At 41.3% G+C, this 16,282-nt stretch overlaps 1 protein-coding gene across 4 annotated transcripts in view; it reads left to right on the top strand.

Moving 5' to 3' along the window:
* Positions 1 to 16,282, top strand: part of SDCCAG8 (SHH signaling and ciliogenesis regulator SDCCAG8) — a 246,594-nt gene that overhangs the window by 144,713 nt on the left and 85,599 nt on the right. For 2 of the 4 annotated variants that reach the window (XM_043568296.1, XM_043568298.1), the window contains exons 14-15: positions 10,431 to 10,558; positions 12,625 to 12,733. The exons of 1 other annotated variant lie outside the window; for it this stretch is intronic. In XM_043568296.1, coding sequence (XP_043424231.1) covers positions 10,431 to 10,558; positions 12,625 to 12,733 — 237 coding nt within the window. The remainder of the gene's footprint in view (positions 1 to 10,430; positions 10,559 to 12,624; positions 12,734 to 16,282) is intronic. One more of the 4 variants, XM_043568300.1, reaches the window with a different exon arrangement.

Raw genomic sequence — 16,282 nt, 5'->3', positions numbered from 1 at the left:
GTTTATGTAGACAGGTTAGAGATGGAAACTATGAATATTTTGGCAATCTGATGGTGCAAAGGCAAAATCATGATCTAATTTATTTTATGCACTAGCATAATTGTTCTTATTCTTTGGTCTGGTGAACTGGGCCCATGATGTTGTAAAATAGGATATATTTACAACCACTTATGCATCAGAGACCTCTGAGCTCTCAAAAAGTTTTAAGGGTGAAAATTACTGAAACGTACATTTGGTGGCTGTTCAGTCTCAGTATCTACCTATGGTATCTACCATGTCTATGAAACAATTTCAGAAATTGCTCTTGCTATTGCTGTAGTAATAAGTGCTCTCCCTGCTTCTAATGTTGTCCCTTCCCCATCTGTTCTCCACACCGCAGCCAGAGGGATCTTTCTGAAGCCTGAGTGTGATCACAACACTCCCCTGCTTAAAACCCTACGTTGGCTCCCTATTTTCCTCAGGATGAAGTCCTTAAAAATAGCTTCATGTTCTGGCTCCTGCCTACAGCTTCAGGCTCATCGTTCTCCAATCTCCTTCTACCAGCAGCTAACTTCCACCCTGCAACGTGTGTATTCCACCCTTCAGTCCTGCCAAGGCCGTTTGCAATTTTCCAGAGGCACCTGGTTGTCTCTCCTCGAATCTTTGCACATGTTGTCCACTTCACTTGTAACAATATTCTTCTCATTCTTTGGATGGCTAATTACAATTCACTTTAAGCCTCTGATTTTTTAAGTTTCCCCAAATCCTCCCTGACGGTACCTTGCCCCTCTCCAACTCCTGTCCCATCTGCCTGTATGATAGCACGTAGTTAGCCCTATTTTAATACTTACCATTCTACTTTGGTTGTTCTTTCTTGTCTGTTTTCTTCACTAGACCATGAATTCTGAAGGCACAGTCATGGTCTGTGTCTTGTACACTGATGCATCCTCACACTTTGGTGCTTGGCACGAAGTAGGCGTTTAAGTATTTGTTGAATGGATGAGCAATACGAATCTGACGAAACCGCTCATGTGAGGCAATGCCATGGAATGGAAGTACACTGAACTTGAATCGAGAAGACGGGTGTTGGTTCTGGGTCTGTCACTTACTACAAGCTGTGCACCATTGAGCAAATCCCTTAATTCTTTAAACTTGGGATGCCTCTTGTATCAAGCAGGAATGTCTGTTCCATCCCCCTGCCATACAGAATTGTTATGAAGAGTAGGCGGTCAATGCATTTGAATGTTCTTTGCAACACAGAAAGCATGGAAGTGGGAGGATGTTCAGTTGGTAAGAGTCTCTGGTTCTGTCTTCAGTAAATGAGAGTTGCACACGAGATGTAATAGAAGCAGGCAGTATCTAGTCAAGCACGGCCCCCGTTGCCTTGACAGAGTTTTCAAATCAGTTTGGAGCTACTATAAGAGAACACTTTTGGAGAGAAAATTATTTTTAGGCATGTTTTTGTTAATTATTTCCTTTCTTTTGTGTTTATTCCTTTGAAAGAAGTTGATGTCCTTTCTGTTTCTGCTTCCTTTCCTAGAAGTGACTCACGCTCTAATCGGATAACTCATCTTTCAACATTGTACTTAAAATTCTGACATACTTTGCAGTGAAGAAAATAGAAATAATTTACTCGAGAAATATGTATGATGCCATTAGGGTTTTTTCACATACTTGAGGAAGTAGGGGTTCCTGAAAGCTACTCCTCTTGGATTTTTTTAGCCCTGTTTGTTACATCCTAGTATTTCTACATTTGCTTCACTGTAAGAACACAGCTCCTGTTAGTGGTAAACAAGTACAGGAGTTTTTGTTCTTGTCAAATATGGAAGACACCATGTTGTCTACTAATTTCACTATTGTTTTTCTTTTGTTATTATTGTCAAGAACAATAATAAAAATAAAATCAAATTGTTGGCCAAAATAGGGTTATCTTATCCTGTTCTCTTCTGATCAGTAGACAGGAGGACCCTTAAACCTGTATGGACACTTAGTACTTTCCATCTCTTAACAGTTGCTCATTCATTTGTCCATCCATCCATCCATCCATCCACCCATCCACCCATCCACCCATCCATCCAACCATCTATCCAATATTTGTTGACCACACAACTATGTTCCAGGCACCATTCCAGGCTCTTGGGATAAATTAGTGAACAAAACCAAGGTCTCTCTTTTTTAGGTACTTATGTTCCAGATAAGATGTGTGTGTCTTATCTTCTCTAGGACTCTGTGACCAGCTTTAGGCTGGAAGCATATTTGCGTGACTTTCAGTGTTTTTGTAAAGATCACTGTATTTCTTTAAGGAGGATACAACTAATTGGTTGTGTCACTGTAAGAGAAAGTGATCCAATAACATATGGGACAAACTGAAAAGGAGAAGGACAGCTGTCTTGGAATTTGGCTGTCAAGATGGGTAATATAAGTATTAAAAGACACACACTTCTGGATAATTGAAATAAGACTCTTGTTATCCTTTTAACCTTCTCTAATTTCCCTGCACCCCTGGATAAACTAAGAGATTGAAGTATAGGGATTCATACTGTGGACTTGAGAGTCAGGCAGGCCTGGATCGCCTGGCTATGCCCCTTAATAACTGGAAGATTTTGGACAAGTAGGATAAACTTTCTAGGCCTCAGTTCCCCCTTTAAAGAGAAAGGATAATAATAGAACCTACCTCAGAGGGCGTGAGGATCAAATAAAAGGATAAATGTAAAGAGCTTAGCTTATGGTAAAAACAATAATAAGTAAACAGCTTATTGAAATTATTAATCCTTTAAGGCACGATTTTTTTTCTGCCTTATTTGAACGAAGAACCCCCGGATTAAAAGAATTAAGTTACGTGTCCATGGCCACATGAGTAATAAGACAGTGAATGCCATGTTTTGACACTGCAGCTGTGTGAGTTTTCTACTGTACTCTATTGCCTCTCTAGATGTAACTTTCCCAGAACACAAAGAAAATCAACCGAAAATGGTGTGGATGCATTTGTAAAACAAACAAACACAAAAGGAAGCAATAAAACTGTAGGCAAATATTTAATCCTAGGTAATAGATTTGCTTTCTGTAGTAGATTAGAAATTTTGAAAGTGCTTTCTGTGTATACTGCGTAAGTTTGAACAAATGTTGAAGATAAATATGGTGAAGATAATGGGAACCAAGTTTCTCACTGTTGAGGAAAGAAGTTAGTGACGGAAGGAGGGGAGACTGGGTTTTATCTATGTTGTTGGATTGGAATTGAGAACATTAGCGTGCATGTATTATTAATATGAACATACATAGAAAAATATTTATAAATATATATTCATACATTGATACATATATTCTTATCCTGGTTCTGTCTACTAAAGTGACCTAGAAGCAAACTTCTCAGTAGCAATGTGTACCCCCTGGTGACGGATCTTGGTTTCTGAGTACCATTCTCCACTAAAAGGCAGAAGAGTTCCTTGGACAAATGCTGATTGGATGACTGATACAGGGATAGTACCAGATGAACCTGCAACATCTTGTGGGGATACAAAGCCAAGATGTTTAAGAATAATAGAGAGATATGGGGTACCTGGGTGGCTTAGTTGGTTAAATGTCTGACTTCAGCTCAGGTCCTGATCTCACGGTTTGTGGGTTCAAGCCCTGCATTGGGCTCTGTGGCTGACAGCTTAGAGTCTAGAGCCTGCTTTGGATTCTGTGTCTATCCCTCTCTCTCTGCCCCTCCCCTGCTCATTCTCTGTCTCTCAAAAATGGGTAAATGTTAAAAAAAATTTTTTTAAAGACTAATAGATATAATATAGGAAACAGCTTGAAGGGGTTCCCACTGGCCAAATCTAGGATGAATTGATAAATAAATGGTGGCCATAATAGTTTGCAACCCATTGAATAAAATAGGAATCCAGGATTCCATGCTGATATCAATAAATTAATAAATGAGAGAGAAAGGAAGGCCCTTTTTTACAGCACAATGTTAATTAATAAATAAAAAAGACTGTTAGACACAGGAGTAACCATGGGATATAAAACTATTAACTGAAAATTTAATGAGAAATAGGGTATTCACATGGTCTTAACATCTCCCAACAAATCACCCATTGATTACAAAGAAGGAAAGAGTAACATTACAGTGGAGAAGCCCGGGAGAGACCACCTAACCAGTGGTGAGTCAGGGCTGGCTCATGCCAGCCTATGAAAGCCAATGGTACGCATTTCTTCACAACTCTCTATTCAGTGATGTCACTCTAGTAGCTTGAAATAGGCCACAGTAGAAGTATTTACACTTAAAATTGGTAAACACTACAAATAAGCAATTCCTCCCTCCCCCTCCCCCCACCCTGGAGACCAGTTATTAAACATTTTAGAACACACCAATGACATTACCCAAGTGATCAAAGATAATATCACCAATCTTGGGACAAATGGACATGATGTATCTTAACTCACAATAACACCCACGCCTCCCTGCTGCTGCTTTTCTATATAATTCCATCAGCTATGGCTCTTGGTGAATAAGCATGTTATAAAGGGTCTCATAAGTTTCGTCATACTGACATTCTGCTGTCACAAAGCTCTCTGTACTGTACTTTACGAGGGAAAGACCTTTTAACCAAAAGTATGTTTAACACTAGAATGTCAGTTGTCAGTGAAAAGGAGACTAGAAACATGGCAGATGGGATTGGAGCCTCAAATCACTGCCACTACAGGTTTCATTCTCGGGTTAGACTTGAAGCTTTCATCATTTCTGTCCCAGACTCATTGATGAGCTTTAGGGTCACCAGAAACTTTAGTCCCTCAATGTAGTTATAAAACTAATACATTTTTCTTTAATGTTTATTTATTTTTGGGAGAGAGATAGAGCGTAAGTGGGGAGGGGTAGGGAGAAAGAGGGAGACACAGAATCCAAATCAGGCTCCAGGCTCTGAGCTGTCAGCACAGAGCCCAATTCGGGGCTTGGACTCACAAACTAAGCGATCATGACCTGAGCTGAAGTTGGACACTTAACCAACTGAGCCACCCAGGCACCCCTGAAAATTACTTTTCAGGTGAAATGACTTCTCCTTTTCCAGTTTTATCTTTCTTTCTAACACATTGGAAAACCTCGTATTACTTTTTTTTTTTTAAGTTTATTTATTTTTGAGACAGAGAGAGACAGAGCACGCGCCATGGAGGGGCAAAGAGAGAGCGAGACACAGAATCCAAAGTAGGCTCCAGGTTCTGAGCTGTCAGCACAGGGCCCAATGTGGGGCTTGAACCTATGAACTGCGAAATCATGACATGAGCCAAAGTCGGATGCTTAACCAACTGAGCCACCCAGAGGCCCCTAAAATTTTAAATGTCTTTAAAAAAGTTCTAATAAGTCATTTTTGCTTGGTGACATGTGTATTTTTAAAATAGTGGGATTTAAAATAATAAATGATAAAGTTGAGGATCAGAAACATAAAGTTAATTCTTCAGTCCATTTCTTTAATGGGATGGTAAATATCATCATAGCCACTTTAAGAAAATATAATCACCAGAACTGTAATTGGAAAAAAGGAGTGACAAAGCCTCTGTGTGTACTTAGTCCACGCTTGAGGTCTATCCAGTGCTTGTTAATTTCCTTTAGCTCTCAGTTGTTACCAAGAAAACACTGACATGCCCACCAGAGTGCATGTATGGCCACCAGTGATTGTGAATAAGTTGGAGAAGGTAGCTGTTCTTGTTCTAGCACATTTACTCCTTTTTTTTTTATTACATTTATTTATTTATTTTGAGAGAGACAGAGAGGGTGAGAGGGAGAGAGAGAGAGAGAGAGGGACCATGAGCAGGGGAGGGTCAGAGAGAGAGTGAGAGAGAGAGAATCTAAGCAGTCTCTGCACTGTCAGCATGGAGCCAGATGCAGGGCTCAGACTCACCAACCATGAGATCATGACCTTAGCCGAAGTCAACAGTCAGGGGCTTAGCTGACTGAGCCACCCAGGTGCCCCCTTTGCTCCTTTTTAAAATCAGCCCTATTGAGGTGAATTTAAATATACTAAACATCACCAGTTTCAGGTGTGTAATGAAATATATTTTGACAAATGGACACAGATGTGGGACCATCGTAATCATGATAGAGAACATTTCTGTCAACCCCCAGTTTCCCTCCTGCCCCTTTGTTTCCTTGCACCCCTCCCTGATCCTTAGGTCCTGGCAGCACTGACATGTCACTGTGGTGCCTACTTTCCTAGAATGTCATGTTCATGAAATCACGCAATATGTTTTTGGCGTCTGGCTTCTTTAACTAAGCATACTGCTTTTGACGCTCACCCATGTGTCATACGTACGGTAGCCTGTTTCTTCTTATTCCTGCTATTCCTAGTTCCCTGTTGTACGGCCACACCACAATTTGTTTATCCATTTAGCAGCTAGTGGGCATTTAGGTTGTTTCCAATTTTTAGCTATTATGAATAAATCTTTCAGCCTCATTTTTAAAAAATGTGTATTTATTTATTTTGAGAGAGAGAAAGAGCATGAGCGGACAAAGGGCAGAGGGAGAGGGAGAGAGAGAGAGAATCCCAAGCAAATTCATGCTGTCAGCACAGAGCCTGATGCAGGGCTCGATCTCATGAAGCATGAGATCAAGACCTGAGCCGAGATCAAGAGTCAGACGTTTAACCCACTGAGCCACCCAGGCACGCCAGCCTCATTTTAATAACAACCAAGAAATTCTTCTTTACAGCCATTGCTTTCCAATTTAAAAATATGGCTAACTTCAAGTTGGATTGAGTGAGATCATCAGTGTTTCTAATGAGAACTGAAAGAAAACCGGTTGGGGAAGACTGGCTCAGCTACCCTTCATGATGCGCTCACACCCAGCTGGGATTAACCTCTCATTTTCTCTGCCTCGGGAGTTTTTGCCTTGTAGCTTTCTTGTGGTGTATCGCACCCTCTACTTTCTATGTTAGCCATTTTGAATTCCCTGTTAGGAGCAAGGACTATGCCATACTTATCTTTATTTGACTCGGTGCCTAGCAGACTGTCTTTCACGTTATGGGGTTATGATAAATATTAAATGAATTGATTCAGATTCTTCTCTAATCCCTCCCTTGGCTACCTAAGTGGTTTTTATTACTCTTTCAGTCCATTATTGCATTGCCTCTGGAGTGTCATAAAATAGGCTTCCTTAAATCAGAATACAGTAGATCGTTGGTTTGCAAGCATAATTCGTTCCAGAAACATGCTTGTAATCCAAAGCACTTGGTACATCAAAGTAAATTTCAAGAACCATTGGGTCAGTTGTGATCATGTGACGTTTGGCTTCACATACTACTCATAGTGCAAGACATCGCTGGTTTATCACATTAAAATTTATTAGAAATGTTTGCTCGTCTTGTGGAATACCTGCAGAACAAGTTACTGGCAATCCAGGGTTCTACTGTATTTCAAATCCCATCTCTGCCTTCACATCACTTACAATGTAACCTTTGAGCAGATTTCTTTTTTCAGCTATAATGTGAGCAGATTTAAATAAATAGATTTGAGGGGTGCCCGGGAGGAGGCTCAGTCAGTTAAGCATCCAGCTCTTAACTTCAGTTCAGGTTGTGATCTCATGGTTCATGGGTTCTAGCCCCATGTCGGGCTCTGTGCTGGCAGTGCAGAATCTGCTTGAGATTCAATCTCTCTCCCTCTCTCTCTGCCCCTCCTCTGCTTGCGTGCTCTCTCTCTCTCTCTCTCTCTCTCTCTCTCAAAATGAATAAACCCTAAACAAACAAACAAACAAACATAGCAGGAAAGGGGACTGAAGGGAGGAAATAGGGAAGTAAAGACAGGCTGTGTTTTTATGCAATGAAAAGAAATGGTCACTAGTATTATTGTGATCATTTTGTACTATGTACAAATATCGAATATGTTTTACACCTGAAACCAATATATTATATGTCAATTATACCTCAATTAAAAATAATAAAATCACATGTCATTTCTTAAATAGAGTAAAAATTGGGGAAGGAGTCAAGAAACAAAAGTTGATGTGTAGCTCAACGTTTGTTGGTAGACTACTCTTTTAAATGGTCTCATTTTGTAATGAGAACCGCAATAACAGTAAGTATTTTTCTTTTTTTTTTTTTTAATTTTTTTTTCAACGTTTATTTTTATTTTTGGGACAGAGAGAGACAGAGCATGAACGGGCGAGGGGCAGAGAGAGAGGGAGACACAGAATAGGAAACAGGCTCCAGGCTCTGAGCCATCAGCCCAGAGCCCGACACGGGGCTCGAACTCACAGACCGCGAGATCGTGACCTGGCTGAAGTCGGACGCTTAACCGACTGCGCCACCCAGGCGCCCCTAAGTATTTTTCTATAGTAAATTTGGAATATCAGTAATTAGGCAACTTCTTATGCTGAAAATTGATGTTGAGGCTGGCAACCCCTACGGAGGGGACCCATAGCCCCAGTTTGCAAAGGGTAGCCCCAGTTATGACTGTTGTCTCGATGTGCTAATAGTACGCCTTTTCACTCTCAAATAGGTATTGGTTTTGAGCAGTGCATAGTACGGCTACCCAGTTATTAGGGGTCTCAGACCCATAACCAGGGGTCTGACCTGGGAGTGGTTACTCAGTAGAAGAGACCACAGTGCTCTTTTTTGGCTGATTCCTTCAGCAGCATGGTCTCCAGCTGGCAAAGCCACTAGAGCCATTCTCTTCCAGGCACTCTTCCTTTTTAACATGTCTGAAAAGCTTTGCCTCCTCATCTGAGACATGAGCAGATTCTCCAACCTCACTGAAGGTGCATCCACCCTTCCCCCACAGCAAGGGTATAAGAACATCCGTTCATTAGTGTTCACTGCCCACTTCTCATGTGCCAAGTATTGAGCAGCACTCAGGGTAGAAAGAGACAAAGATGACAAAAAGGGCCAGGCACATAAACCAATAACGCAAGTGTGCTAAATGCTATCTTATAGGACATATACATTTGCAACATGTACTTAGGTCATGGGGGAAAGAATAATTTAGGAGAGAATGGAAGGAGAGGGGGAGAATTCTGAGGACACCTCAAAGAGCAGTATATACTGAACAGAACGATGGGGTGGGGGTGGGGGGCATGGAACAGGATGGGTGGGGGGAGACACCCCAGGAAAACAAAGAGACATATGCAATGATCCATGGGCAGAAAAGACACGGTGTGACTGGGGAGGCAGAAAGTGGCCTAGTCTATCTATTTGTTGCAATATACCAGTTTGGAACTGAGTGTGAAGCAAGACCTTGGAGCAAATCCAAGGGGGTGTCGTTATTAGAAGCACCAGAAGGGACCTTATTTCACATTTAGCATGGACTCCTGATGATTCCATTTGAGTGAGATATGGGTGTAGTTTCCTTCTGAAATTTTCCACCACAACATTCCTGCATGCATTGACCAATTTCAACGCAGACTTTCCTTATGTTGCTTTATAATTAGAAGCCAATGAATTGAAGCTCCACAGCGGTATGTAGACTACTAGTGATAGCTTTATGGAATTGTTTATTTTTAGTTTGGCAAAGGCAAGGCAGTAAATATCTCAATTAGTAAACTAAAACAGCACGGATGAGAAATGCCCACAAGGAGATAAGGAGTTAGAAATAACTAAGTCAGTTAATTAAAGGAAACCCTCATTTCACTTACCCATATTTAGAGTATGAGGAACCGACCTAATGTGTGTGTGTGCGTGGTGCCGCCGCGATGAGACCCCCCCTGCGTTCATCAGCTTCTAATTGTTCAGGCAGTCTCTTTCTTTAAGAACCACGGTGATGGGTTATTGGACTCAGTGGCATGACCCATCTTGCTGGGTCAATATCCCGTCACAGCGGGGTGGGATATTGTCTTGGACCATGGAATATCCTCATCCCGCCATTTCTTTCAACGTGACCCCAAAGGGGCCCTACTGTGACACGCTAGGGGAAGTCGTTCATTTTCATATTCATGTTTAGATTCACATTATATGGCCTAATGTGTGAAGGCATTGAACGAAAACATGCAGGTGATACCGCAGAATCATTTCCTCGCTTCTGGAGAGAATCTCCTGCGTTACATCCCGAGCGTCTCCAACGCTTCGTTTCGAGAGTTTAGGGTTTGGAGGATGGAATCAGGCTCTTCCTAGAACCGTAAGATGATTAGGAAATACCATTCCAGAGATAAAACATGAACTGGTACCACAATATTGACAGTCTTACAGTAGAGGGGGTTTGTGTTTTAAAGTTACAAAACACCAATATTCGGGTGTCACGATTTTTTGATTTTTAAAGTTGCGTCCTTGAGTCCAGTTAGATTTATGGCGCGTATTTACCACAGTAGGAAGGGTCCTTTGGATCTTCCCCCCCAGGGGGGCGGGAGTGGGGGGAGTCCGACAAAGACTGTTGTCTTCTCACGCCCCACAACCGACGACCGCGTCAGCTCTCTGGGGTCTGTAGGGGAAATGAGGAGGCCCCGTGCATCTGCAGATTAAATTTCTGTCTGTCTCCTCTCTGCTTTGTAGACTGGAAAAAGATAGCATTCAGCAGAGGCTTAGCAACGAAGCAAAGGCCCAAGCCCTTCAGGCCCAGCAAAGGGAGCAGGAGCTGACACAGAAGATACAGCAAATGGAGGCCCAGCATGACAAAACTGGTAGGTGGTAGGGGAAGATTAGAGCCTGGGCACTCGCTCACAAGCCAGGCCCACGCCTTACTGTGAAATGACATCAGGAACACCTGTAACCTTTGGCTGGCCGAAGGGAGCAGATGCTAACTACACCGGAGATTCCGAATTACATATTAGTTAGCGTTTAAAAGAGAAAACGGAAAGTATTGCCCACTGTCTGTTGATTTCAGAGTGCTGCTCTCACATCTGTTGCACCATCTGGATTATGAGTTTATTTACCTGTGTTCAAGAAACGTAAAGCTGAGAGAGACCACAACAAAGTAGAAAAACAAAGGGCTTGTTTTTGGCTGGGTTTTCAGGCACACATGTTATATAAAGAAAATAGCATCAGAGGCTCTGCGGGAAATGCTCTGAGCTTACAGTTAGAGTCTCCTGAATAGCATTGAACAGTTCCCACAGTACACACATTATAGCTACTCTAAAAGCCTAATGAGTTTGCTTCAGCATCCAAACTGGAGAAAAGCTTTAGCCATTAATCGGTTCTTAATTCACTGTCGCAGCTGGATGTAATTCAGTGGCTCCAAATTGATATGTTCCTTTATTTAATCTTTGCAGCTTCGAACATTTTTAGCATTTGTATGATGTCCCCACCTCCCCCCAGCCCCTGTCTAGAGTGATGTTTAATCCTTCACATTCTTCAAGTTCTCAAACTGCTGGGGAAATTCGCTAATACAAGGCATTGACCACAGCTGGCAGCTTGGCTAAAAATTGCCATCTTTCATCACGTTGGCGCGATTTTGCAGACTGAGTTGGCCAGTAACTCTTTACCTTGCATTTGAAAGTAAAATGCACTTTCCAAGCAGGCAGTTTGATGTGTTCAGTCAGAGCATTATGTGGTTCCTTTCACTTTGGAGTTGTGTGTTCACAGACAGTGTTAGTCAAAACAAGACAGTGGCAGTCATTATAATTCCACACCACATACTCCAAGCTGATTGTACTATTAAAAACAAAAGTTTAATTGATCCCGTCTCTTCCAGAAAAGTGTTGCCTGGTTTTTAGTGCCTTGATTTATTTTGCTCTGGATGATGCATGCTTTTTGCCAATCGATAGTTAACATTGAAAAGAAATAAAGGGACTTAGCAAAGCTTACACTTAAAGATAATTCGCACATGATTTCATTGCACTGCATTCGGTGACATGCTAAAAAATTACTGCTTATCCTGTAGGTGGAAAATCGGTCATGTAAAATTCACTAAATCATCGATTTGCTTACAAAGAGGCAAATGTCATACCGACTCACATGAGTCCCTCCAGCACTTTCCAGACTCAGTAGATGTTTTTCCACTAAAAGTAAAAGGAGGAAATTTCAGGAAAAATTAGCATTTGCCTTTCCTGCTTGCAGGATTCTGGCGATCGAGGGGTCTTGGGCAGAATCTCTGAGCGCTACGTGAGAGTATTTAACTGTTAAGACCACCTTAAGAGCACTCCCTTTTATTTTGCAGGAAAATATCACACTCTCTTCAATTCCTTTGACCAGATCTTCCTTGAAGCTCATGCTGTTGACAATGAAAGCTGAGTTCTAAGGAAATTATGTGTTTCACCTTCATAATGAAAGAACTATATACCAGGGGTGGGGATAGGGAAATCTATGAGCAAATGTGAAACTCAAAGCAGGAGTTACAGTATACAAGAGAGTTCCTCAGTTATTTTGTTTTTGAATTATCTAGTCATGATGATTTTTGACACTCTGTTTATAGTAAAATTGTCAAAATAAAAATATAATATCTTGCCTATTACAAAGATATAAGCATCTTGAGGTTTCTGACAGTTTATCAGCGCATTAAAACATTACCCCAAGCTGGTATGATAAAAAATGTTTCTGGTGTGTAATTATTAGAAAAATTAATGCCTCCCAAGATTTAGTGTCTTGCCAGGTGACTGGTGCTTCGACTTAGGACATTGAAATTGATCTAGTGGCTTATAGGAAATGGGTAGTGGTCTTAGTACCTTTACCACTCTACATACAGAAGCATGCTGTCACAACCATAAACATCTTATGTTGGTGGGGGGGCGGGGCTTGTTATTATTTCTAGAAAATGAACAGTATTCACTGCTGACCTCCCAGAATACATTTTTGACAAAGTTAAAGGAAGAGTGCTGTGCATTAGCCAAGAAACTGGAACAAATCTCCCAAAAAAGCAGGTAAGTATTATCATAGAATACTTTCAGAGCACTGTTTGTGTAAATACTATCGTTTGTTTCCTTAAGAAAAAAAAACAGCATTTCCACTATTTTAGAGTCTAATGTCAAAATTAGATATGTGTTGATATGTTAACTGTGAAAATATTTTCTCTGTATGAACACTTTCTTGATTGTCCATACAGACACCCTGGTGTGTTTTCATGATTATGTATACGTACTATTATTTGACTTTTTTAATGTTCAAAATTGATAACTATGAAACTTCAGAACACAACAGTCTATTCACAGGTATTCTATATGACAGGTATTCTAATAAAGGATGTGGGTAAGTTAAACAGTTGGAAAGCCTTATGTTAATACAGTTCATGTTTTAATCTATTCTCACGATTCTCCGTGAGCACACAGAAGCTATGTTTAGGTCAAATGATCATAGATGAGATGTGTACATATAACAGTGAAAGTAGGGGATACTTCAAAATACATAAACCCAAGCCATCCTTTTGTTTCCCCTAAAATTGTTTCACTAGGACAGCTATCATTCATTTTGTAGGTACACTGTTTTTGTTTATTTGGTTTTTTAGTAGGCTCCACACCCAACGTGAGGCTCAAACTCACCACCCTGAGATTAAGAGTCGTGTGCTCTACTGACTGAGCCAGCCAGCCGCCCTGGTACACTGCTCTTTTATAAAATACATTGATTGAGACCTTAATTATTTTTGGCACATTTTCTAATCAGATTATTTTAGCGAATGAATTATTTTAGACTCTAAATTGTAAAAAAAACAAAAAACAACAAAAAACCCGAGTTTTCACCTTGGCTCTGAGAGTAACTGTGTAGTCACGGACAAATTTATTCGACCTGCTTGAACTATTGTTTCCTCTTGTAAATGAACGATGTTGGACAGAGTCACTTTGAATTCAACTACGAAAGGCATCATTCATGTAACTAACAAGCTGTCAGATATCACATTAAAATATAACCAAATGGAAAATAACCTGTAGATCTCTTCTGTATTTTTCTGAAGCTCACTTAGATCTACACAGAGCAAGCAGTAGTGCTCAGCAAACAAACTTCTGACTTTGGTATCTCATTCAGAAAGAATTTCCAGGAGGATCAGAGCATATCTGATGACCCTGAGCCCCATCTTGCGTTCCTGCATCAATGAGGTGGCTTAGCTGATGGAATCCCCATCCCTGAATCTTTTGGGGGAATCAGAAGGCTTATGTTATGAACTCAGTTCTTTCTGCTCTCAGAAAGACAGAGGCTCCCATAAAGCACCCAGAATGTGCTCTGACATGGGCACCTTCTTAACAAATGCTAATTAAATATCCTGTTTGGGTAGGGAAAAAGCTCAGGATGCTAAAATGCCAGATATTTTCAGGAAATTTGACAAGGGAACCCAAATGATTTTGTCATGGAAGAGACTCTCATAATATATCAACAGTACCTACTGCTAACTAGAAATGTGTGATTTGCCTCACATAAACCCAAAAGTATGTAATTTGTTAGAAGAAATAAACAACAGAACAACAACAAACTGGATCGTATAATTTAAGAAGTTGATCTGGGACTTACAAGATTATGTTATCTTAATATTGCTTTGTGATTATTAATTATCTTGCTCTCTAAGGAGACATAATTGGGGAAACGGCAGTGTATCAAAAGGAGGAGTTGCTATATGCTTGGTATATGTTACTTAATTCTTATAACTTGAGACAGGAATTTTTTTTTAATGTTTTTATTTATTTTTTAGACAGAGAGAGACAGAGCATGAGCAGGGAAGGGGCAGAGAGAGAGGGAGACACAGAATCGGAAGCAGGCTCCAGGCTCCGAGCTGTCAGCACAGAGCCCGACGCGGGGCTCGAACCCACGAACTGTGAGATCATGACCTGAGCCGAAGTTGGACGCTTAACTGACTGAGCCACCCAGGCGCCCCGAGACAGGAATTATTACCTTCTTTTACAGATGAGGGACTCCATACTCGGGGTGTTGAAATAGCTGAGAAGTGGGAGAGCTCGAGTTCTATCTTCGATATTTCTAGTTCCGAAGCCAATGATCTTTCTTGTGATAAGTATAATATTTCACATCTACTACCAAAGAAAATCCAGGCCAAAGTAGTTATGATAAGAAAGTTTGGGAAGGAAAATTTAATCTTTAAATTCCCATGGAGTAGGGCGCCTGGATGGCTCAGTCAGTTAAGCATCCGACTTCAGCTCAGGTCATGATCTCAGGGTTGGTTCATGAGTTCGAGCTCCGCATCAGGTTCTGCTCTGACAGCTCGGGGCCTGCTTGGGATTCTCTCTTTCCCCTCCCTCCCTCTCTCTCTCCCTCTCTCTCCCTCTCTCTCTCCCCCTCTCTCTCTCTGCCCCTCCCTCGCTCACGCACATAATGCTTTCTATTTCTCAAAATAAATAAAAACTTAAAAAAAAATGCCCGTGGAGAAGTAGGCATGCTTGTCATGTGAGGGTAAATCCGTGACTCTGGGTCAACTTGTGCCCTGTGCCCTGGGTCCTCTTTTTCCTGCTCTATATCTGTTCATTCACCCTGTACTGATCCAGTGAAAGTGAACCCCAGCCCCTCTCCGCCTCCTCTTGCTTAGGGTGCCTCCGGTTCCTGACCACTACTTTGTCAGTTGGGTGTGTTCCTTTATGCCTGACACACAGATGGCACGCAACACATATTTACTGACTGAATGAATGAAACAAGTGTGGTTTCACCCCCTCCCCCCCCGACCCATATCCTAATCTGACTCTGGTCCCAACCTGTTCCTTTGTTGATGACAGGCGGTGTGCAGCAAAAGGCACTTTGGAATTCAGAAAGAGCTAGGTTTGAGTCTCACTCTGCCCCTGGGCTTCATGACCTTGGGTACATTGCCTAATCTCTGCAAACCTCAGCTTCTCCATCTGAAAAACATTTCTAAAATCATGTTGCGGGACTGTTGTGGGAATCAGAAATATAGAGAGATACACGGGAACGCATATATACAGCCATGCATATGTAAAGCACCTGGCACCGTGCTCGATATGTAGAAATATAACTGTAGCCGATGGCATTGTTGGAAGGGTCTTGACAGGGGTGATTTGGATCTGACTTTGATGTAGCCATTATTGTCTTTTCCAGGGAGGGTCTGAGTGCCATTCTGACAGACACAAAGGCTATACCACAAGGAAATACTTTTTAAAGGCAAAGGAGGATCAGGGAAATGTGGATCTGGTTGTGTTTCAAGTCCTGCTCTGACGCCTTGTTTTGTAAATCTGAAGAATTAGAATAGGCGTCTACTGTAACTTTACAAGTGGACCCAAAACTAAGGCCTGGCAATCATAAGCACTCAAAAAATTGTTGCTTATTATAGGTAAGACTTCTAGGAGCCCCCAAAGTTTACAACGTATTCATTTTGTGTATCTCACAAGAAAGTGGTCAGTAGGCTAAACTGTGATTTTAAGGTTTTTTTGTTTGTTTGTTTGTTTGTTTACTCTTAATTTCTTGTCCACTGACTGAGTCTCTTTTCCTGCTGGCTCCCTCCATGAAGCCTAGGACATTTTCAAAAT

Source organism: Prionailurus bengalensis, chromosome E4 (assembly GCF_016509475.1).
Source record: "Prionailurus bengalensis isolate Pbe53 chromosome E4, Fcat_Pben_1.1_paternal_pri, whole genome shotgun sequence".
Lineage (NCBI taxonomy): Eukaryota > Metazoa > Chordata > Mammalia > Carnivora > Felidae > Prionailurus > Prionailurus bengalensis.
Note: the sequence above shows the minus strand (reverse complement) of the source record. Positions and strands in the feature narration are given on the sequence as shown.